Below are 25,175 nucleotides of genomic sequence, written 5' to 3'. Positions count from 1 at the left end.
TTTACTACTTCAAGTATGCGTACGCCCTGTGCTTGTGGGTGTGTCTGTGTGCGCTGTAGCCTGATGTTGTTGGGTCATATGTCTCTTCAACAGGCGAACGCAGCATATAGCACGACACAACGAACTCTGCCTCATGTCTCACTCTTGGCATGTGGTTTCGGGGTTGACGATCGTCTGTGCCATGTTGTTCCTTCCCGCGGAGTGTTTGGAACTGAAATGGCAAAGAAAATCTTGAGGAAGCTTCTGGCACAAACAGTTGCACTACACGTGCTATAGATTACTGGATCCAGCCAGAATGTCTGAACGAAGAGGCCAAGGGGTTCGCTGATGACGTAGTGATGAGATCGGTTACGACTTGTTTTTTTTCCTACTGTCTCTATACGAAAGCCACTGGAATGCAACTCATGGCAACCACCCGTTTTTTTGCTCTCGCAGATGATGGCCGTCGTCGGGAAAAGAATTCAATTTGTGTGCACATTTCTTCGTTTTTGTTCAAAGATATATCTGTTGCCTCTTTACGACGCTTCACTTGCGAGTCGATTTACAGTTGCCGCTGACGAGATCTTTGCAGTATCGTGTGAAAGAGATCCTTTTTTCTGACTCTACAAGTCCCTGCTGTGCGTATGTGATTCAATTAATTAATGTCAGTTGAGTGGAACGCCACAGGGACGGCAACGATTGCGTATGTCTCCAGCTAAAGTGGGTTATTATTTGAAATGTTTTGGAATCTGCTTGTAGGCCTGAATGCCGCTCTTGTTGTTGCGAGTTTTATGCTTGAAGGCTACTGTTGCCTTAATCCAACCTCGTCGGCATGCGGGATGACCCAAACATTTACAAGATGTGACAAACCTCCCTTCCATTGCCATCGCAGACTACGGCCGACACGGTAGGAACCGCTTTGGCCGCTTAATCAGCTTCAGCGCCCGCAGCTCCCTTGTTGGCAATTAATCACACCTGTCAAATTTTGTACAAAACAAAACGGGAATACCGATTCCGCCCGCTTTCCAAGAAGGTAACAATTATGTGTACGCCTGCTATGCATTCGGCTCACGGTCGAGTTCTAAACTGTGTGGCGCAACGCACCTCTGACTAATCCCCAAGCTCAGAAGGTACTGGTTTTTTACATCTTAACTGCTCATGTTTGCGGGCAAACATGATCATACTGGACTTATGAATTGGAATCGGTTTTGTGGACTCCCTTACGGAATGCGCAAACCGACGGACGGAATCCCCTATGCGGAGTGGCACGCGGAAATGTCCCAAGCGTCCGATTCGATTCCTAGTATTTGACGCAAGCAAACACCCATGGGCTCAATAGTTTTTAAAAAGAAAAAAAAAACCTGAATCCAAAAAAACTAACAGTCGTCCGCTTAAATACTAATAAACCATGCAAATCACGTTCCCAACCAGCGAACGTTTCGGTTCTGTGTTATGTCTTTGCTGTTGTGGGGACGGGAAAATTTTTGGGACCGCTTTGCAACGTGCTGAGGTGTGGCGTTTCTTCCTTATTTCTTTTTTCTTGTACGGTTTCGGAACCACCGAAACCGATTGGAAGGTTTGCTTCCCCGTTGTCTTAAGAACAAACGGCGTGTATTTGCTCAGTTGACCGACCGAGAGGCATGTTCGTGCGATTTTAACATTTTGGTGCTTATTTACCTTCTGCCTTTTGTTATTTCGTTTTTGACGCTTCTTCTTGCAGAATGTAGTTTTGCTAAACTGTTATTGTGTTTGCTGTGTTTGTTTTTTTGCAAACTTGTGTTGTGTTTCCTTACTCCGGCTCGGTAATCATAAGCCTGGACCTGTTTATTTGATTTGAGTTTTTGTTCGTGCGTTGTCTTAATTTGTAACATGTTGGTTGTGGTTTGGTGTGACACAAATTGCATATATTGATCTCATTCTCAGTTTTTATTCTTACGTGTGGACCAGTTCAATCAACCACTCGTCTTCTCCTTAAAGCTTCGCTTCCTTTCAACGAAAGCCGGAAAGCACCTCATTCGATCACTCATTTCAATCGGCAACATACAAAATCACTCAAAGATATGATTTTATGCAAAAAAACAACAACACACCAACAAAAAATAACACAAACTATTCCAATCTAAGATTCGTTCATGCCGTCTGCAGCAATCCCAAACCCCTCGGAAGCTTATTCGAACGGAAATGAATTTATGATTTTATGACACGCCAAACTAACCGCCAGGCTGGCATCGGCTTAGGTCGGTTGTTCGTTAATGTCGCTGCTGCTGCCCCGGCGTGTTCCAAGAATCTCGGCATCCTCTGCATGAGGTAGTCTTTTCCTACCTGCCTGAAGATCTTTCGATTGTGATACAAGACCCAGAGACGCAAAGTTAGCGCATCGGTTGTGCTGTACGCATATGCGAAGATCACTGCGAAGTTTCCCTTACGTAAGATACGTTTGAAAAAGTTGACAGTTACGGCACCTGTCCTTGGACATGCATTAAATCGATGTTAGATAAGCGGTAGCATTGGACCTACCCAAGATGACCCGACGGGTTTGTTGTTTTGTCTTTTAAGCAATAAGAATCCCGTCCCCTATTTCTCAACATTGTCAAAGAGGCGCCAGTAGACTGTATGAACAAAAAGGAGAGTACTGCTCGAAAAATATCGAAATTCTATGTTACTATGACAATTGAAGCGAAGGAATGTCGTCTAATTCTCAACGCCACCCATACTCATCAATCAATTGATGACCACGCATGCTTTGTGGCACTCCGGAGCTTGTTATCGAAACCACGCGCTCATGTTCGGTTGACAAACGTGACAAGGACTCGCGCGTGTCCTGCGTTACGGTTTCGCGGATAAACAACGCGTTGATGGATTGATTGCCACTCAGCAGCATGTCTCTTTCTTAACAAACACACACGGAAACACACGAACGAGCTTGTGCTAAGAACCAGGTGAGAGAAGATGTGGCCCGCAGTACAACAAACGGAACCATTCAGGGATGGCATGAGCGGAACTGCCTGCGACCAGGTGTGCGCATAGTGATTATGATAATGTTGAGGCAGAGTTTGTGGTAAGATGTTCTAGCGTCTTCTACAGCATTTGCTAATGATGCTAATGCAACCTACCCCTGCTGGATATGCTCTTGTACGTGTACGTTACTTTTGAATTGCGTTTGTGTGCTTCCGTTCGGTGAAGAGGGAAATGTATGAGAACTTATTTCCCGTTTGAAGCGTCCATGAGGGGTGCATGCATGGAACTGCAGCATATGGCATAAAATCGACCGGTTCCAGTCCTCAAGATAAATTGCTTCTCGCATTATAAAACTAATTGTTTGACACTTCAAAATAATCAACATCTATTCGCAATTTGTGCAATCAAAGCGTAACAGAACACGATGAATTGAATATTGCGATTCGTTCAAAATGTGTTCCCCATTGTGTGCAAGAATACACGCAGTGAAGAGATGTATCTATCCATGGGTAATACGAACCTTCACGCCTTTCTTGCAAGAACCAACCCGATCCACATACACCGCTCACTCATCCAAAATCATCCCCTTCTCGAGGTGAGTAGCGAACGCGAATGCGTCTGGAAAGTAGCCAGCTAATTAGATATACCTTTCGATCCCGAAACTCCAGCGAAAAGGAGCTGGACGGGAAGCTGTTTGCGCACATTGCTCTAGCATGACTTGGACTTATTTTTAGCCGTTACCAATCGAGCGCTGGTGATGGTCTATGCTGTTCTGCAAGCGGGCGCCCCAGCTTCAGTTTTGCTTTTTTCTCCTCCTCCATGAACCGACAGTGAAGTAGAAAAACGGTTTAAAAGATGAAATTGGCCTGTTGGTTGGCTTTTTGCAGCGGCTGCCGAGATGGCAAATAATAGTTGTAATATTTCGTTACTCAAGCCGCAAGAACGGAATGGCAGTGCCTTGGTGGTGGTGGTGGTGGTGCGGTGTTGTTGGTGGTGTAGTTTTGCCGACAAAGTGGTTTGGATTTGCTGCTATGCGTATTGTCTGACTGGGCATGGGAGGTGGTGATATGGTTAATGTTTCGAGGTTGTGATGTAAATTCCGTAAGGAAGATGCTCTTGTGAGAGAGAGAGCGGAGGATGTTTAGGGAGTGGTGAAACGTATGGAACACACTTCAACCGCTTCAATGCGTGTAGGTGTGTATGATGTAAACAGCTGCGGATACGAATGCTTGGTACTGCAAATTGAGCACTGTATCATCTGTGTAGCTCGTGGGTATTTTATTTGCTCTATTTGAGTGCCTCTTACACTAGATGTATCACCATGAGTAATGAATATCCATCCGCAAATAACTGATCACATCATTGGAAGAGTCAGCGTTATAAAAATACTTCCAATAGCTTCACAGTTTATCACTAGCATCTCCAGTTTTAATATCTTTAATGCATTAAAGATGTACTATGGAAATCTGTTCCAATATTTAAACGACCCTATGGGGCTCGTTCCAGTGCTGAAATGTAATCAAACCTCCGCAACCTTCAAGGCTAATCAAAAGCCACTCGTACTACCCTGCTCCCACAAACCCTCCCGCTCTTGCATAATCTAATGAGTTTGATATTCAATATCTTCCCCAGCGGCTAATGCCAGCGAATGCCGCTAAACGAAATCGCAGCTCATTTTAATATTATTAAAAGACTTTCCCACCACACCACAGTGCTCGGTGCCAGCAACGGACAGAGGACGATACTCACCAGCTGGCTTGCCTCACCTTACACGGGCTAATGATAGTAATTTGACGTGATTTGACCCATACGTTCGCGGGGAAGTTTTGGGATAGGTCCGGACGGTGATTTATTCGCGGGTTTTTTCTTACACCCAGTCCCATTATTTTGCCCCCCTAACAGAGCTTGTATGCTTAGAATGGATCGAGTTTTGATGAAGAAATGCTCATTCCTCTTGGGAATATTTGCAACAAAACTCCATTCCAGCAATGTTTGATATTTTCAGCGTTGACTCATTGCAATTAAATACTGGTTACGCTTATCAGAAAGAAGGACGCAAAGCGATTGTTCATCGTACGTTTTGCAGCGACATTAAATATCGGAGATAACGTAAGTAAAGGCAAAGAAATGTATGCGCTACTTAAGCATAAATCAAGTCGCGATCCGCGTAAGAGCAATCAATAAATCGTCGCCCGGAACGGAGCTCCGCTGAAAATAAGAAGCAAATTACGGAAACCCATCGAAGAGATTGCGCAAATGTGGCGTACCCAATAATGGCTAGACATGATACTCATGAACCGCGTCCCGCCAACTCTCGCTATTGCCATCTTTAGCATAAATTAAACCCTCCCGAGTTGAAAGACACGCATTCGCTTTACGGCAGCCGGGCAAAAACGGTTTGTGCTTTCCGCCCCGCATTGACTCACTTCAAACAAAACACCAAAGCCGCAAAGCAGAATCGTGCCGCAAAGGAATCGTTCACAGTAAATAGTTCACGAAAAACCGCGTCATCGGTCACGCAGCGTACCATCTTGGGTTTACTTTAGGGCAGTTCGAGCTTTCCCTTTCCCCCTTCGCGGTGTTATGCCGTACCTCGGAAGCCGTGCAGCAAATTTTTGCAGGCCATTCCGAAACGATTCGTAGTGTCGCCGACATCACCGCACGACAAACGAACCTTTTACGGGAAGGAACTACACCGCCGAAAGTGTCAAATTACCGTTTTCCCACCAAAAAGAGTGAAAAAAAAACGAACTGACGAGATTGGAAAATAGCTCCCATTTTTATTTCACCCGCTTTAAAGGGCGCCCCTCCTTATAATTACTCTCCGACGGGCTGGAATCCCGGAGGGACACGCGACCCAATCATTAGCTCTGATGAGTTTTAATGGCCACACCTCGCCACATTCAACCCCGCAAACCCCAAAGCCCGAAGGTGACTCCCCTTACACGGAAGGAAAAGCTCATTTGATAATGTTTTGATTTTTAAAAGCTTTTCGGCTTTCCTCCCGCTCGTCCCTCCCCATCACCTTGCTTAGCGATCCGGCCTCCGGCCATGCTGGGTTTTGGTTGCGCCGGTGTGATGAGCGTTCGCCCAAGGGTCGTTCAAAATTTCATCGGCACTTGATTACCTTTGCGGAACGGTTTCAGATTTTGCAGTTAGGCATCCTCCGGGTGGAGAAGGGTGTTTGTCGGTGCTTTGATACAGTGCATTCCACAAGGTCATTCTTGAAAGGGAGCAGCGATAAAGCGGGCTGCCCTGCTCGGAAACGGTGTCACGATGGCTGCAAACTTGTGTGTGAGGTCGTTACCCAACTGGCAGGGAGGTTTCTGCTGCTCAGGGTGTGGCATTCTGGCAAGTCTCTCGGTGTGGTCATCCATGATTGATGGCCGGGAACTCAAACCCCGCAGCCAGTCCACCCTGAGAACCGGTTCCTTGTCCATTTTTTGTTTGAATTATTGATCCGAGCATGATGAAGTTGAAATTGGATTTTCTTTCGCAGGTTAATGACACGGATGGATCGGGGCGGTGGTAGGCTTCACCTGCTGGCCCCAAGATTCTTTGAAGCGAAACGAGACTGGACACGTCGTTTTGTACGATTTCCAATTTGACATTTAAATATGATCAATTTCAAAGCCTCAGGTGAAGATCGTGTTAGTGGAGTGTGTGAGACACGATTTCAATCTTTTATTTTCTAAGCCCGTCCGCGTCTTGAACAAATTAGCAACCTGTCTGCAGGTTGTCGCCGACCTCTGCACACGGGCGAGGTGGACACGCTTTGTCGTGATTTGTCTTGTTGGGTGGCCTCCTCCTCAGCCGATCGAGATGAAAAATGAGCTCTCCCACTCCCACTGATTGGTCCTTTGACACATTGGCAAGCGTAGACACATGGCCAGTGTCAAAAGTTCATGACAGCTGCTGTCACTGCTGTAAATGCTGATGGTGGTGTATGATTTTGTTTGGTTCCACCACCATACGTTCATCTTACGCTGCGGTGTGGCGCTACGGGCGCGTGCAACGGGTGGCAACTATTTGGTGGACTATTTGTGAAACATGACTTCACGCGTTCGACGGGGATGCCCTATAATACGCTTATTTGCGTATACTATTAGCACCCGCGTGTCACTCTATTTACCGTGCCCAATCGCACTGTGTGTTTGTTTGATTATCGCGCACGATCGCTCGTTATGAGGCAGGCAATTAGTTTGTAGTACGTAGGTCAGGCACCCGCGCACGCCAAGTGCACGCAACCTTCGTCTAGCATGTTGCGTGTGCGCTAGAGCCACCGTGTTGTAATTAACTACAACACTAGATGAACACAGATACCGCAGTGATGATCTGTGCAAGACACAACAATTCTTCATAAAGTGTGTGATGTCAGCAGTTTGCGTTGGAGGAGGTAGCATTGCAGCAGCAGTGTTCCGTTTGTATAGCTGGAGCTGTAGCGCTGCAAATCACTAGCATTAGGGTCGGCTGCGTCCGTCCGATGTTCCGCCCTTTGATGAAGGGGTTTAGTTGTGTTGCGCGTTCAAGGCAGTGACAGCAATAAATTCACGTGCCATCAGTGATGCCTTCTATTAGCTGTGATGATCATTTATTAGCAGGGCATGGCTTCTGCGAATTTGTCACAGTGTGCTCTAGAAAAAAAAGCACCTATTCATTTCAGCACATGCTGAACAGAATGCGCACAACAATCGGAAGTACGGCCCTTCGAATCCGCACTACTGTGCTCTGTTTGAATACGTTAAATAAGACACCCTTCATGTGGCCGTTCCTTCGTGAAGGCGGTCGCGTACCTGTTTGCCGCCGGTACAAGAAAAGGAAGGCTTAATTTACGATTATAATTGCTTTTAATTGTCGCTTGCGCACCGTCGCCAAACGGAACGGCGACAAGCTGGGCTCTCTTTCCCGCTTCCTACCCTGCCTTGACTGACCACACGTTGGCCTGGGTACGATGTTTGTTTGCTCTTGATTAAGGTACACACCTTGGTGGGCTCCCGCTGCTGTCAGGTGACCATAATCATGCCTGATAGTCACCATCACCACCACTACCACAGCACGGTCGATTGGAAACCAGTTTGGGTGACGAAGCCTGCGACGGTCGCTAATAGAATGTTGAACGGCGGTGCATTTGATTGAACGACTTTCGCAATGTCATGGGTCACTCGCTCCAGGGTGGTCGGCCAGAGCGATGTGGCGTGGGGTGTGTAGTGTGTTATCGATGGGTCGTTATTGAGCGGAATCGTGATTTGGTGAGACGTAATCCAATTGAGGGGTTGAGAAACCTGATATCAATGTATTATCACTTTTGTAAGTAAACAGCCCCGATCTCAGGTGCTGGAGGCAACTTTGGAAGGCGTGGAGCTGGTTAGATTGAAACGAATACCTTTACTAATTGTATCGCTGCAGGGTGCTGGATGTGTCGATAGCTTTAATGCTACTCTTATGAATTTTTTAGAAAACAAACAAGAAGATCTTGCTAGATGTTTGAGACGAAGTATTCACCTAACAAAAGTGTTTGTTTATTTAGTAACTTAGTACCTGTCATGGATAACTGTTTTGCTGCTAACCAATTACGGACGCTCACTAAATTAAGCTGTCAACAAATCAGTTCCATTGCGTTCTTCAGCCCCACGCCCCACGATTCGGGCGGATAATTTGGAGGTCTAGACGGAGTTGCGTTATGCGTCGTGTAGGCAATTTAAACACTATCAATCATTTGGGCATGCGTGCGATAGTGCGTGCGTGGTGTGTGTTGAACACGATACACGACAATTTCCTGATAAATAATTTCGCCTTCAGACCAGCTCGCGAATGATTAAACTTTGAACGTTTCATATCACAGTTTCATATGCCCTTTTCTTTACCTAATGCTATCAAATGTGAAACCACCACCATATAGAAGTGTACGTTCTGCACCCACAGGGTGACGCAAACAGTCTGGGATTTGTTATTGTAGCAAAATAGGGACACGCAGCACAAAAACCGGAACTTCCATTAACTGTCGATTAGCCGCACCGAATGGACATCAATATTTTCCGTGCTGGGAAGATAAAATCGGCTTCAGCGTCATCACAAACAGGTAGCATAACCCGGGCAAGATGCGCCTCAAGCAGAGGAAGCCTTTTTCCCTGAGCCGTCGCGCGCGCTCTCTCTTTCTCCCGCTGTCGCCGTACATGAGACGTTCCATTTTTCATGTCAATATCGGCACAATTGACTTGTACGCCGGCGTAACATGATAACGTTCCGGTCAGAACACGCACAAGGCTGCAATGCGATGCCGTGCGATCATCCGCGGGCAAATAGGGAACGGTTGAGGGGATCGCTGAAAAATTGCCTCATTTAAGAATCCATTCATGCGCTCCGAAGTGTTCGCACGCAGTGGTGCCGGTTCTTTGGTGGGCTGCCGAGGTGCCTCATTCTCTGCACCTCGGCGCAAAGGACACAGACAGCACCTCGAGGATGCACTGCCACCGGGGGTGTCTTCTCGCGAACGGTGTGCATGGGGAAGATAAAAAATAAATTTGCATTAAGCACCATCCCGGCGTCCCGGAGGACGCGCGAAGTCGTTTGGCAAGTTCCATGGACCATCGCGGGATGACACGACAAGCCAGTGTCAACCTGCAGCGGCAGCAGCAACAGTCCATTCTCTCCAGCGCGGGATCATGAATGCCTATTGCGCCGGTCACTTTGGTCACTCGGCCGGAGTGTGTGTGCCCTTTTGCTCTGAGGCAGCATGGTGCGGCTCATTTATGCAAAATCGGTTTTAACGATCTGACAGCGAAAAATTATGACAATGCGAGGTGGGAACCCAGCAGGAACCGGTTTGAGGAGTTTTTGTTTGTCGCGTTTACCCAGCAAGCGTGTATCCTTCGCCAAAAATTTTGCCATTTTGTAATCTTCTCACTGCGGGAAAAACGTTCTTCCACGTGGCTGTCAAAAGTTAAAACCGCAAGCCACAACGCAACGTTTATTTGTCGCTTAGAGGCAAAATCAAGCAAAAAAAGAGATCTGCCAAAAGAAGAAAAATTAACGACAAATTAAAGAAGCATAAAGCTTTTCATCGAGTTTGTAAAAGCACTCTCCCGCGCCCTCGGTCTCGCGGCAGAATGATAATCGACGCGAGCTTGCAAAACACGCGCAAATCGTTTGTGTGCGCTTTATTCTTTCGTATCGCACACTGACCACCAGGCAGACAGCATGAATCGGGTGTCTATTTTTAGTGATGAGTCAATGAGCACACACACACACACACCGGGGAAGGCGATTCGATTCCGTACCGTTTGCCTCCATTCGGGAACAGTTTCGTACGCGGGCGCTATCGCGCACTGCGCAACTATCTAAGTCAATTCAGCGCACGAGTCGCTTCCCAAAGATTGTGCAACCATGGCCGGGGCCATGTGCACTTGTGCCGTTGGCACTTGGGTGTTTTTAAGCAAACATCAAACAATCTCAAGAATCAGGCTTTGCGCACTTCCAACTGATGTTCGAAAAGGGTTTTTTTTTCTGACTAATCGATAGTCCACGGCGACGGTACTTGTAGATGTTTGAGCGTGATGAATTTCGCATCAGGCATTCACTTTGAGGCACAAGATCGTTTCAAGGGAGTTTTCGCTCTTCACAAGGTTCACAAGACCAAAGCGCGGATGAAATATTATCGCCATTACAAAATGGTTGACTGAACAATGTAGATAATCTTCGCAACGTACGCCCGTGTCGTTGTTTAACGATCAGCTTCCCTTCCGTCGGAAGCGGGATGACATCTAACGAGCACGTTAATCAACGTCCTGCGTCACCCAGAGATCAGGCCAGAAAGATGCAGCAGCTTCTGCTGTGGGATAGAGATCCCGGCAAGACTTACGATGACGCCGTCTAATGGCCTTGACAGTGGGTTGCCTGCGTCGTCGTCGTCGCCGTCGTGCCAGGTGACAGTGGGCTGAGCGTGCGGAGAAGATCGTTCTCAAGGTCATCGAGGTGCATCTCCGCCACACACTTGCACGTTTCTTTTCTTTTGGTGTGCATTCTCGATCGTGCGCATCAGGAATTCAAGATGCCACCGTTGACAGATCACACGTCTCTCTCACTTTCCAACTGGTGCGGTGTACAGCAGCGTTGTTGTTTATTGCGTCCCAAGTTGTCCCCAAGAAGCAAAAAAAATAAATAAATAAATAAACCGGCTTCCTCGCGATGCTGGATGCGCGCCAAAAATTGCCCAAGTAGCCCAAATTCCAAACAGCGTGCTCGCTCGGGCGGCAAGAATCTGTTTTTTTTTTTTTCTCGGAAATGTTTGGCCCATTGCATAAAGATAAAAACCAGGCTTACGAACCGGTTCTCAGGTTTCGTGGTTTTATTTTCGCTTGGAGAACATCAGACAGGCAAAACCCAAGGCAAAATCTCACTTCTATGAGGTTTCAAGATGCACTTCGCCATTTTGGTGAGTTTTGTCACATTTGCATCGTTGACGATCGCGAGTATGCGGCGCAACCTTTAAGATCTCATCTGTATGTCATTGGTCACAAGGAAATCTGTAGGCAATGGTTTGGCGCACGAAACATTTCAAAGATTAATAAATATGTTTCCTTTGCAACATCGCCACTTTTGAACACCTGTTGCTGAAATATTTGGCATTTGCATATTATTTAATGCTCAAAGCCACATTTCCCTCCGTTTTGTTTGATTGGTTATATTCATCCCAATAAACCTTTTCGCTTGCCTTCTCGTATCTTGCCTACACCGACACCAATCATAACAGGACCATTTATCAACGGCCATAATGTATGCATATTTGGCGTTTCCAAATATGTTAATCCTTCAAATGGGCTGGAATTGGCGGTATCGCGAACTCTTCCTTTCACAGGCAAACTTGTAGCCATAAAGAAGAAGAAGTAAAAACGCCCTGGCCAACTTCCCAATCAGATCAATTAAGATAACCCAGCCCGGGGGCTTGGGACAAGTTTTTTCTTTGCTTATCGCCAACGGCTTTTCCTGTAAACAACACACATAGACCTGCTGGTGCTGGTGGTCAGTCTCCATGCGGAATGCGAGATTATGTGCACAGTGAACTGGATTTAAATCACACAACCGATCGCCTCCTCGGGACCGTCTTATCGTGTCAGAGTTGAGTGATCAATTAAGCAACTAATTGGTGCAAACAGTTCTCGATTTGACACCAAGCGACCCCAAACTCCCTTCCACATAGGCGTGAGCGCGCGCACCATCTGATCTGCCCTAGTTTTGGAACGTGGTGTGTGAGCGTATCTTTTTGCTTACATGTTTCGCAGTTCCCGCACCTGAATGGGACTTGCGAGGTGTATGTGTGTTTGAAACTGATAAACAGCACAGTAAACAGCAATAGTGAATTAGCGAAGGTATGCTAGGGATTATAAGTGACAGCGGTATGTACTACCCCGTACCGTTCTACTAGCAATTTCAATTGGCGAAAGAATTCTTTTTTTTCTCAAAGGCGCACATATCACGCCTCGATCGAGGGCTGCGATGTCTGAGATGCTACGAGACGGTGGAAAATTAAAAGCTCTCCCCACCGGGGAGCAGAGATATTTATCATGGAGTTTCCGTTCGGGCTGGAAGCGTTTATTTAGCGGTGTGTTGCGTGCAGCTATGCAAATAATAAACCCAACTAGTCGAACTTCTCGATCAAGCGCTGATCAAACCAGTGCTGGTGGTTGGCCGTCGGTGAAGGTGATTTGCACTGGAAGGCGTACTCGCACAATGCGGTTCCATGCGCGGCACGTTTGATACGTGCCGCCGGCTGCAACAAATTTGTTGATTGCATTTTAATTTTCCCTCTACGCTAATGAGGACCTCTGTGAGGAGCGGTGCATGCACTGCGCAAAAACCTGTTCCACAGGGTATCGTCGTGCAAGGCTTTGGAGCTAAATGGTACAACCTTTGAACGCGCAAATCAAAGGTATCTTAATAACTAATAACTGCGCTACAAAGCGTTTGAGCTATTATTGTACTTCCTGAGAGCAACAGGTACTTGTGTGTCTTTGAAACTTTTGGCGGGAAATCGGCTTGGTGAGATCATACACTTAGCAAACAAACATTCTCGTGAGATGTGTGTACGTTCGTTGTTACTGACTCTCCTGCACATGCTCCATTTGGTGTATCCTTCACCGATGCCTAGAACACCCTTGACATTATCGGGTGAGAAAGTTTGCGTTCGCAAGCACATGGCCCATGGTATATCTACGGACTTTCCCTTACGGCTCTCTCGGTTTCTAATGCCATCGGTCACAGTAGTTGTTTTACACGTAAAGGAAAAGAGAGATGGCAATGTCGTCGGAAAAAACGGCAACCAGGACGCCATGCGCGCATGCTTCAAAATCCGTCAAAACAAACCGACGCCGGTATTTTGATACTGTGTGTGTGAGTGGATGGTAGAACAGTACAGGGTGGACCAAATCGGCACTTCTGCTGATTATTATTTCTAAGGAATACATATTTTGTGTAAACATTGAACTTTAAATGCACCAATTCTTTAGAATTTGCTTACATTTAACTGAACCAACATCCCCAAATACATAAATATTGATGCAAAAGTATTTAAAATGAAAGAAACATGACCGCTGAAAGTACTGAATCGGTTCCACTGTGCAGCACTCAGTGTGTCAGTTTGTCCTTTTCGCACGCAATGTCGAGGACAGGGACGGGGACCTTGTCCCCCGGACGGAAACGGCATCGAATCTCCTTTTTGACCTAGCGCAGTGCAGTGATACATGTCCTAGCGCGTAGACACGTCTCCCGGTGCTACCGACCTTTTTTCCTTCCATTTCCATTTTGTTTTTCAAACGACTTGTAGTTCAAATTTTCGCGACTTAGTGCACCTCATAATCTTTGATTCTACATTTCCAAACGTTACGAATCTAAAGTCCATCAAACGTGGTAACGGTTAACTCCAAAGTACGCAGAAAGTGCGCAGAATGGTGGTGTGAGATAGCGTCGTTGCGGTTAGCGTCTGTTGGAAGGACGCCAAACTAGTAGGCCTCTCCCCACACCGGTGGTGCGTCCCGGCCACGGCTATGGGAGCACTCCTTACGCACTGCAGCAGAGAACTGCATTGCTGCTGCATCTGTCGCAATGTCCCCGGTCGCAGCACGACGGTACCCGAAATGGACTTATTAGTTGTCTTTGGATAAATCGTTAAGCGCCTAAACGGGGCGCTAATGGTGTGCTAATTGTTGCTCCCCGAGTGTGTGTGTGTGTGTTTTGTGTACCTCTTGATGTTCGCTAACAACAGTTCAACAACTGTCCAAAAGATGGACATTATTGGATATAGCTGTACATACATAATGCTTGAGTGTCTATTTGCTGACAGTTAGTGCTTCTGAAGCTGAAGATTCCTCTAATCCCCCTTAAATAGCTGGGTGTGTGTATGTGTCCCTTTAAGGTGTTTCCATGCCCTTCCCTTTTACCTTGATTTTACGTACGTGAGGACAACTCTTTCCCGCTCGTTAGTGGTTTCAAATTAACTGTTAAAAAAGGGCAATGTATGCGCACTAAAGACGCGTTTGTGCATTCGAAAGAACCGCGCGCTTCATCTTTCCGCAGCGTAATGCAACGCCTCGCCAGCCACGCTTGGTGTGGCCGCGCTCAGTGTAAATAGTGGAAGTGTTAATAAAATGTAATTAATCCCTCTAATAGGCGATCTCTCGAGAAGGAAAGCACCAATCCGATGCACCGCCCAAGCCCTGAACTGATAGACCGGACCGATAGTGGGTCAAATGTTACAAGTGATTAATAGCTCGATGATTACGATCGATAGCGATGTGCAATGCCCCGTGTAACGTTACTTTTTCCCTCTGCGATCGGTGCCTTTTGATCGGGCTAGCTCGGCTTAGATTTTGCGCTACGAATCCACGGCACAGCAACGGGAGGTCAGCTAATTCGACCGGTTTTCGTTCCCCATCGAGGCCACTTGTAAAAACGAACGCGTTTCTTTGCCAGCCAAGCGTTTGCTGGCCGGCCCTGCACAGTGTAAATAGTGCGAATGCGTGTGCTCATCTCATCATTGCCTGTCCTAGTTTTGTGTGTACGATTACCCTTTTCAATTTTCTAGTCACACAGATCTACGCGATCTCAAACCTTTGGTTAGGGGAGTTCAAGCTCAGCTGATTTCTTTTCCATGCCGTTTTGTTTCGTCAAAATTTGGATAAATTTGGCCCACAGATGATGTCATTCGCAGCACAGTTGGTAAAATCGTTTCAGAACGCATCGATGCCCGTCAAAAGAAGAAAACAAAAATGCCGAAAATGTGCAAAACCAAGCACCCATAACGGAAGGAAAAGAAAAAACGAAAGCAACCATGTCCGCTCGTACGCATTTGTGCGAAACAAGCGTAATCGTAACGAGTGATTTGTTTATTTGTGGTTCTTCACTTTGCGAATTTCTACGTTGTGCGGACATGAAGATTCCAAAGCAAAAACAATCGTTAATGTCGCTAAACTACACCGTTTCTGAAGTTAAGTGTATTTTTGACCGTGAATTAGGAACGGACGAACGGTAACGTCGTCTAGAAATAACTTGCACATATTTTGTTCCGTTTTATTGTTTGCGCGCGTGAGAGATTAGAACAGGAAGACACCAAATGTCATTAGAAGAAAATAGCAGAAAAAAGTGTATGTAATAATAACATTGAGAAAAAATGCAGTCAAGATCATGATCCCATCAATGAAAGACTGCTTCAATATTTTGATTCCCGTTTCTTTGTGTTGCAATTAGACAAAACAACGTAAACATGACTCTCAGGACAAATCGTAACTCAAAGCAATAAACAAAAGACACTCCAACACAAATAACGGTGTCTTCCCATTTGAACCTACAGAATAGTGCTGCGTTTGCTTCATTAGCTCGTTACGAACCCTGAACCGTTAATGTTGATCGAATTGAGCACATAATTTGCATAGCCTTTTACGGAAAGGTGCGAATATTGTCACATTGCCCGTTGGCAAATGGAGTATAGCGTCCTCCACAAACACACATACACCTTCACCATGTTTATTTACACTTAGTTTGTACCTTTTTTTATTGAGATATACCTCTTCGCCCGTGAGATCGTGTGCCATTGAAAACGTGTGAGTTGTTGAAATTGTCATGAGCTGTACTGTATATCGCTTCACCGCATGTTGTAGGCTAGTGATTTAGAGGTGTTGCTGTAGTTTTACAAGCAAATCAAGCGATAAAATGCGATCGTCCTCACACAACAACAGCCCCTGAGGAATGGCCTAAAAGGAAGGAAAGGCAAATCTAATGGTTTGATGAACCGGCACGTACTCGTCGAACGCCGTCCAGTGACACCGAGGGCAGTGAGAAAGGATCGATAATTTATGGGCAGTAGTTAGAGCGGCAAGCAATCACAAGTACTCTAACACACACACACCCACTTCTCACTTACCCGCGCGAGTGATCAACATACTGTGCAAAGAAATAAAAAGTGCAAAGGAAAGCGACATCTTACCTCACAGACGGGTGGTAGTAGAGGGCCGGCGACCCGATGGAAACATATCAACTTTTGGCTTGAGCAAGCGAAAATTGGCACCGGCAAATAAATGTACGCGACCCGGCGTCGTTGGCATCATCGGACACCGGACAAGCGCTGTTGTGTTTACGTTTCGTTTCGTTGACGCTGTCTCTCGTCGGCTCGACCGTCCAAGGCATCGTGTGCTGTGCTGGTACAGTTGGTTCTGAGGCCGCCGGCCGAGACGACGACACGCACCGGGAAGGGTTTTTGGAAGGGATGTACGATGATCACTACGACGAGACGAACGATCCAACCGTGCCGCGCTGCTCCGTCACCACGTTCCTGCACCGGATTGCGTTCACGGTGCTGCATGCATCTTTTTTCCTGGAAAATGTACGATGATCCTCTGTAAGAAATCTCTTTCCCCGTTTCCCGACAGTAAGCACACATATACACACAAGAGGGGGATTACCACAGCTTTTGCAATCGAACCGGAGCTGTCGCCATTGTAGATTGTTTCCAGCTAATTGAGCCAACGCGAGGCTGGATTGGCTGTACATTGGAGAGTGGTCATGCGTGACCGTTAGGTTAATGAGAAAAACATCATCCGAATAGTGCTCCCTCGAGTAGTGTCCAATGTCGCGAATTATGCAAAACATGCTGCCAATGGCGACCCGCCGTTTCATCGTCCCGATGAAGCAAACTCAAACCCAATATTCTGGGTATTGCTGACATTGTGATGACTGCGGAACAGCCTGCACTGTGTCTTGCTTTGAGTATACCTCACAAATTTCCTTCCCCATCGGAGCGCAATCCAATCTTCCAACATTCCAAGCCTCCAAAAAAAAAACAATATACCGGCTACACCGAAATGCCCTGCGGTGTTGCTGATTTATAACTTTACCACCGCAATGGATTCTAAAGAGATTTATGCAAGTGTGATATTTCGTCGCCGCCTGCGCCCTGTCTACGCCTCCCTTCTTATCCCTCCCCAAATTCCAACGTTTGCGTGTGACAACGTGTCTTGGCGTATGGTTTGAGCGAGAAAATGGCTACAATTTTCGTACCCAGTGGAGATTGCGTTTTTATTGGTCTGCCCAAAGTACCCCGAAGCGCTTTCAGAGTTTTCGACCCCGAGAGAAAGAGAGAGAGAGAGAGAGAGGGATTGCATTCCACAGTTTCCGCCAAACTCCGAAAGTTCACCAAGAGTGGTCGGTCGTGGGCGGAATTATTCGCGATCGTGTTCCAGGATCGCGCAAGTTTGGAGCAAGAATCTACTCGGCTGCTGCTGCTGCTGCTGCTGCGGCCCTTCTCGATCGTGATCAACCGAGACTGCGAACCGCAATTTACGCGTACGCAGCTTTATGCTTACTGCTGCCCCGTTTTGTGCAGTGTTATTAAAACCTGCACACGAGCGATGGTTGAATTTCATATTTTAGCTCTTTGCATGCGAATGTCCGATAATGTACCGCATGTGCAGCAAAACCCCAGCAGAGAGGCGACATTCCGAGCCTGTTTTGCCCGGGAGCCTGGGTTTGAAACGGCAAAGAGGATCAATAAACCTGTCACGGTTGGGTTTGCGTGTCTTGTTTTGTTTGTTGCAGGTTTTTTGTTTTCAAACTTTGTACCGCTTTTACGTTTTATTTCCTCTCGAATTTTTAAGATGCTAAACCGTAAATATGGACTCCGTTTGCGTGGAGGCAATTTTGGCGTTCCTAATTGCTAGAGCTTTGCATTTTTATGTTGCACCCCTCTTAATCTGGCGCAATAAAATTTAAACGAATCTCTTGCTTTCTGTACCCTGCACCTCGTGAGATGCCAAGAAATTTCCAGAAAAAATGCGCTAAAATCGCACAGCATGAAGTTTGGTGCAAGAAGAGCGAATTTTGGTAGCAAAAGAGGGATTGAGAAACAGCTTTTTAGTTTTGGCCGAAGACGCTCCACTGCAAGTAACCGCGAAAGAAGCAGAAACAACTAAGTAAGACATTCATTACCGTTAATCACATGCGTGAATCAGGAGTGCTGAGCGCGATACAAATGCATGTGCGTGTGCACGGTTGAAGGCACACAACATTCGGAAGACACGTTCCGAGCATTCTTACAAACGAGAAGGTTGCTACATCTTCTGATGGATTTCTTGGGCTAAGGTTTGGAGGGTTTTAATGAACTCATGGCCCTCCGGACGGACGGTACTGATCAAAGTTGAACCGATCGTTTCTGACGGCATGCGGCAGCAGCAGCCGACATTGGACCGGTTTTAGAAGGACGAACTGATCTTATGCGAGGGATAATAATTCGTTTAAAAAGCTCCAGAGGAGTAGCAGAAGTTAATCAATGAGTAACTTCATTACCATAAGCAAAAACATTCCTCTTCTCGACCTCCGGTAGCAGTTTTCGCTTCATTTGTGTCACTTCTCTCCGTCCTTAGCTCTTAACGTCCTTCCTCTTCCTCCTAAACTATGTTGCGGGCGATTAAAAATTACAATTCGACACGGCAAATTCCGTTTCAGCTTTGCTTTACGTATCCGCCCTGTTATGCTTAATGTCTGCAATGCTCGCGGGGGAACTGGCGCATTCGCTGGAATGTTGTTGTTTGGCAGGTCCAACCGCCATCATCAGGCGTCTCACAATTCGATGTGCTAGTGCAATTGCAATTTTATTTCGTATTATTGACCATACGACCGCTTTAGCTTCATTAGCGCGATCTCTCTTTTATGACGCGATCGGACGTAATCGAACACAGTGTATTATATAGCTATAGCTTGCTTCCATCGCCATCGGATCTCGGATGCTGTTACACAAGACAAGAAATGTAAATAGCCCTGCACATTAAAGGCAGAACGGCAGAACAGGTTGACATAATTCCTAATCAATTTGTGCAGGATGATCAGACGGTTATTGTGGGCTTAATTGCGTCATGTACTGCATCATTAAAGTGTGACACAAGTGATTAAAATTTGCCTTTTTTCATTTTTATTTGATTACAGAAAAATGGCCGGGAAGAGGAACAGCAAACAATCAACAAGTACAACTCGGTGAGTATAGATGAAGAAACTCTACGTAAGCACCGTTTGGGATACACATTTTCTAAAGTTCCCGGACAGAGCGCATTCAAAGACAGATTACAACGTTTCGTCTCTGCGCGAGCCAAAAGCTGTAATTAAATGTAGATCATCATTTGAGATTATATTTAATTTAGACGTTGAGGGTAAGCTTTTGCCGCAAGGGCTGTGTTCTCGATGAACGACATCATTCAGGAAACGGGCGCGTCAATGTGCTAGACGATCATCTAAATTGAGGTGCGATTAGCTTCACACTTTGGATACATTTTCCGTCCTTCTGGCGGGCATGATTTATATGGTCTACACATTGAACGGACCGTGCTGAAGTAGTGCCAAAAGGAAAGATATTTTTTCACTTCTTCACTTCTTCAATTCTTCACTTTGTTTATGTTTGCTTTGGAATAGTTCAACGAGCTAGGGTTGATTCACAGTTGTTGATGGGAATTAAAAACTTGCGAAATTTAATTTCAATCATTGACAATGGACATACAATTTCACTTTCTGCGGAAGTTAAGGGAATTCAATGAAATATAAGCATTAAATGTTTGTTGATTGTCGTTCTTCACTCTTTGCATCTTTGTTTGTTTGTGGTGGATTTGTTTTGCTAAATTCTCCTTGAACAAACATCCTCAACCTTGATTGAAAATCCCAATTCAACAATGCTTTCGATTGTCTCTGAAATGAAACGGATACGATGGTGATCACGTAGCTTCATCATGTCATTTACATGTACATTTGCATGACACAACCCGACTGCACTCGCCATGTCCCAAGTCTGCTAGGTTGTCTTTTCGCTTGCCAGTGAGATGCTGATCACGTCTGAGACGGAGATTTCACTTTCAACTCACTTCAAACGAGAGGTTAACCATGAACAATTGCAAAGTGAAAACATGTCAAGGTACTAACGTTAGTCGCAGGCTGAATGATTGCCTTCATTCTGATGGCTGTTGTGGCAATTGAAGTTTAAAATTTGTCGAAATTATATTCTAATAATTACGAAGCATGACAAAAAATCTCATCTTCCATTCAGTATCTTCACCGTTGTATAACAAGCAGTATGTAATAAAACTTAACTATTACGCCGGGGGTTCCCGTCTGGAAGACGGAAGCTTGTTACCTGCTAGTATGATCTGAAACAGCTTAAGGAACGGTACCCAGCTAGCCATCCATCGTGTAGTCCGTTTATGACGCTCTGTAACTGTTTCACACATTCAACCATAAATTATGGTAATGAAATAGTTCCATTATGTATGTGAAGGTAAGCAGTGTCGGGTTGCGGAATGCTTCCTCGCAAAACCATCGTTTGTGCCTTCGTTGGATAGGGGCTGGACGGATTATGGAAGCCTTAACAAAGTATCGTAAAATGTAAATGTTTCACTGCAATCTAAGCAATGGCAGGAAGAGGCCCCACGTTGTTGGGCAGCAAACGCATTGCTTGGCATTTGTTCAGAACGTATAGACATTCAGTTTTTATTCATTTTTTTTTAAGCACGCCAAAAACAAGCACTGCTCATTAGCGCTATTCCTGGAGATCCTACTTTAAAGTAGCATCATATCGTCCAATTTATCATGCATTGAACCCGCTTAACTCTCTGAACGGATTGAACGGGTTTTACCGGTACCCTTTTTGCAGAGCTGTCCAAACGTTGGCAGGATGAGGGCAATTTTGTCTGATCAAATAAATTCGCCTCAATTTCGTTTTGTATTCGAACTTACGTTTCCTTTCGCTTTTGCGCGTCGGAAGATCGGTAACTTGAACAGAGGGAGTAGTACTGATCATGGTTTGGTTCCAAACAAACAACAAACGCGCAGCCATATCGATAGGAGAGCATCATTATTGTGCGTTGTCCGGGTCCGATTCGAGAAACAAACCCAACCACAATCGATCATTATTTTGGGGTCATGCGCGTCCCGAGGGGCCCAGCAAAGTAATGATCGGTTAGCTGGGGCGTATTTCATTCTTCTCTTTTTTGTGGAACAAATCTATAACTGTAAAGAAGATCGGCTCATAGGTTCACATGATGCCCTAATGGGGGTTTATACTTCAGGCTCAGCAATCGGTCAAGATGCTCGACTTAAGACGATTTGGACAACAGGGGAAGATCATATGAAGGCAACGCGTTTCGAACACACACCGATATGGTACGCAGTATGCGCGGTAAACCGTGTGTCCCGATTTATGATTGGCATTTAAAAGAACCGACCACTGATGCAATCTTACTGGCACATTAGATCGAGATAGGGTCATCGTCGTTCTGGATCTTTCAAGCATAAAATGTGCACGTGACATTTTATGATGGACTATCGCATGCCGATGAGAGACAGGGAAACTAATATCCGTGCTCGGTCTGGTACTGCTGCTGATGATGATGATGATGATGATGGAGTGGTCGTAAATCTATTAAATAGAGAAAACCCGGTGCGTCACGGCATTCTGATGGTTTGGAAATGGAGAAAAGCTAAACGAGCAGCGTCCACCGGAATAACAAAACAACAACAAAGCGGGCACGGGGTTATAAAAGCCCTAAAGGGAATAGAGATCGCTATCTGAGAAAGAAAAATAAGTTTCGTGCTCCAAATTTGGGCGCCACGCTTGTCTGCCATTGCCGCGCTTCCTAAGAAAAGCGAAATCACATCCCTCGTCTGTGCAGGAACACCCCGTCTATTCCACGAATAATTTGGCATCTTCGTTTCTCTTTCTCTTTCGCCAGCTACCACTGCATACGACCAACGCCCAGCAGCAGCAGCAACAGCCCAGGCCAACCACAAACCTGAACCATGTAAATAACAACCATTACCATAATTATTCGCTTCAACCGTACTACAACCGGCAGCAGCAGCAGCAGCATCAGCAGCAGCAACAGCAACTACAGCATCACTCGTATCCTGTCGCACGAATCGACGAGGAACCGGCGGCCCAATCGCTCCGGCTAAACTACGTGACGGAGCGGATTCTCGCGTCAACGTTACCGGCCCGGCGGCTTCAGAATGGCTCGTCGTCACCGCACGCCCCGAACGGCACGCCGCCCGTCGACGAGCACGAGCGCGAACTCATCAACATGCTGGAACAGAAGCATAAGCAGGTTGGTATAGACCGCGATCCTGTCCTGTCAGTCATATAAAGCCGGCCACGGCTATCTCACCTGCTTTCGGATGGTGGATAATTGAATTAAATGCGTCCAATTCTCCTGAACGTTCGCGTTCGGTACGCGCGCGCCTGTTCGCAACTCTGTTTGGCAGCCGCTTGACAGGAAGCCGAGGATAAGCTTCTTAAGTGGAGTTGCGCAACGCGTCGTTTGGAAAGCTCTCGAAGCGCAAAACAGTACGCAGCACGGTAGAATATAAGTCCACCTCATTATCCGTTAGCTTTATAATCACTCAATCTTACTAGCTGCTTACTCTCGGAAGCATTTCCTCATCTGGTTTTGTGCTGTCCTTTAGCTCGCCTCTAATTTCATGCTTTGTCCATCTTCCAGAACTACCGGATACTGGATCTGGAGGCGCGTCTCGTCAACATCACGCTCGAGAAGCTGTGCGAGCTGTGCAAATACATCGATTCCTGGCTGGGCAGCGGGAAGGAAAAGATTGTCGTTCTACAGGACAGGTGAGTGCGTGTGTCGACGTGTGTGACTGTGTGTTAGGATCGGCAGAGTTTAAAGGTGACCGGGAACGGTGTTTGAGAGCGACCCCCAACCGGTCGGAGTCAGGGCGGCGGTAATCCTACACTCACGTCCGTCACGTCTATGGGAAAGCATCGATTGCGTGACGGCGATATGTGTGTAAAGGGGGCTGCGCTTTTTTCGGTCATCCACTTGAGAAGGGACCACCTTCGAGCAGGGGTTTGAAGCATTCGAAAAAAAAACGAAAGAACGAACCCCTTTGCACTTTGCTCTGGCATGTTGTCTCGGCAAACATTCACCCGATCGTCGATGATGATGATGATCATGATGCACGCCCGCAGTCCCTCAGGGTTTCGTTGTACTATCTGTATTTATTTATTTTCTTATCATCTTCCAGTCTTTTTTTAAAAAGCTTAACCTGGTGGCAAGATCCTCTGGCTTCTGAGGGAAAAAGCCAATGCTTACTCAAGCCACCGGAATTTAAACTTAAAAGCGGCTTAAAGCGTTGTCGGATTACCTGGGTGCTCATTCTTCGGATCGGTACCGGTCGTCTTGTGAGTTAAATAATCTATCAATTTAAATTTGAATGCCGTTGAGAATTGTGGACTGAAAGGTCTTTGTCGAACTTCGGAACATATGTCTAATATCTTTAGAGCTCATCAAAGCATACATAAATGTTGATTTAATTAAACTTGTTGGGTAGCTCGTCATAAGAGCTACGTTTTGAGTGACCTATCTCTCCTCTTGAAAAGTCTTTTTAACTCTGTTCGTTTGTGGTGACAAACTTCTGACGACACAGTTGCCTGTCATCGGCTTTCAAAAGTTCACCGCCAAGAACATTGTAGGACACACCAGCACACACCATTAGCATAAAATGGCTCAAAGTGTCATATTTGAATATTTACGGCCAATTCAAAAGCCGCGCACTGGAAAACCATACCAACTCGCGTCGTAGTTCAAGCGTGTTTTTTTTTTGTAGCGATATGCATATGCACCCAAGGTGCATTATGCCGGCTTATTGGCTTACATCTGTTTTTGCCGTTTTTGTTCGCATTTTATTGTTCCCTGCCAGCAAAAAAAGCCCCCTCCAAACACACGGTGGTGGACGACGCAAAAAGTCACAAACGCCGACATGTATGCCACCTCACGAACTGGCGCTTCATGCGTGTAGTACCCCACCGTCGTACTGAGGCCGTGCAAGATGTACCGATGACGGTATTTGCAGTACAGTAATCAAATCTCCGAATCGGGGAAAAACGTGTCCGTGTCCGAATATTAACATCGGACAACCAACCGCCGGACAACCCATCCCGCACGGCCGGTCAATCATCGACCATTCTCTTCGCTCTTGCTGTGGGTATTGTGCTTTAGCCTCGCCGTAGCTTCTGGTCATTCCGCATCCCCTCTATGAACCGATCGATGCGGCATCGATGGCTTGGTGGAGGACTGGCGGGGGCAGCACAACGGCAATTTGTTGCTACCTTTTGTCGTCGTCTCCACACCGGCGGAAGACACACTTCACCGTAAGCGTATGCAACATGCAAACACAACAACACTGGCGCTAGCGGAAAGGGCGAAAGCTGCGACACAAAGAAAACGCATCGCAAACTTTCGCAAACTGTGGAGGAAAGGGGCGTGCGTCCGTGCGAGTGCCGTTTCGCGCTCCTTTATAAATAATGCATGAACATAGATTTTTTAAGCAATCAGTTTTGTTGTTGTAACGATTTTTGCCGGTACCAATCAATTTTTCCGCCTGCTCGGCAAACAACACAACTATTGACCGGGGGGGCCTTGCTGATGATAAGAAAGTGGGTACATCGGACAAGCAAAGGAAGCACAAGCTGCTTTAGGGATTTTAGAGATTGTGGCGAGATTACAGTTTGGTTTGGTAGTCTGTAGTTGGGGATATCTCACGGTTCCTTCAAGCGAAGGAAGCAAAAAAAGCGAACCCCGTGCTTTGTTACAAACGTTTCGAAACGTTCGTTGCGGTGCGCACTGGGCGGATATGGGCGTTTGATTTTGTATAATCTTATTCAAACGATTTCGTGTGCCGCACAAGAAGAGGCGAGGAACCACACT

General features: G+C 46.3%; 1 protein-coding gene across 12 annotated transcripts in view; it reads left to right on the top strand.

The window, feature by feature from the left end:
* LOC121603578 (tensin-1) overlaps positions 1–25,175 on the top strand; it is a 156,024-nt gene that overhangs the window by 97,839 nt on the left and 33,010 nt on the right. For 10 of the 12 annotated variants that reach the window (XM_041932505.1, XM_041932508.1, XM_041932512.1 and 7 more), the window contains 3 exons: positions 19,402–19,449; positions 22,188–22,559; positions 22,953–23,080. In XM_041932505.1, the coding sequence (XP_041788439.1) occupies positions 19,402–19,449; positions 22,188–22,559; positions 22,953–23,080 (548 nt within the window). Of the gene's footprint in view, positions 1–13,961; positions 14,058–16,013; positions 16,808–19,401; positions 19,450–22,187; positions 22,560–22,952; positions 23,081–25,175 lie in introns of those variants that run through there. The other 2 variants (XM_041932514.1, XM_041932513.1) reach the window with 2 other exon arrangements.

This window comes from Anopheles merus, chromosome 2R, assembly GCF_017562075.2.
Source record: "Anopheles merus strain MAF chromosome 2R, AmerM5.1, whole genome shotgun sequence".
NCBI classification, from domain to species: Eukaryota; Metazoa; Arthropoda; class Insecta; order Diptera; family Culicidae; genus Anopheles; species Anopheles merus.
Note: the sequence above shows the minus strand (reverse complement) of the source record. Positions and strands in the feature narration are given on the sequence as shown.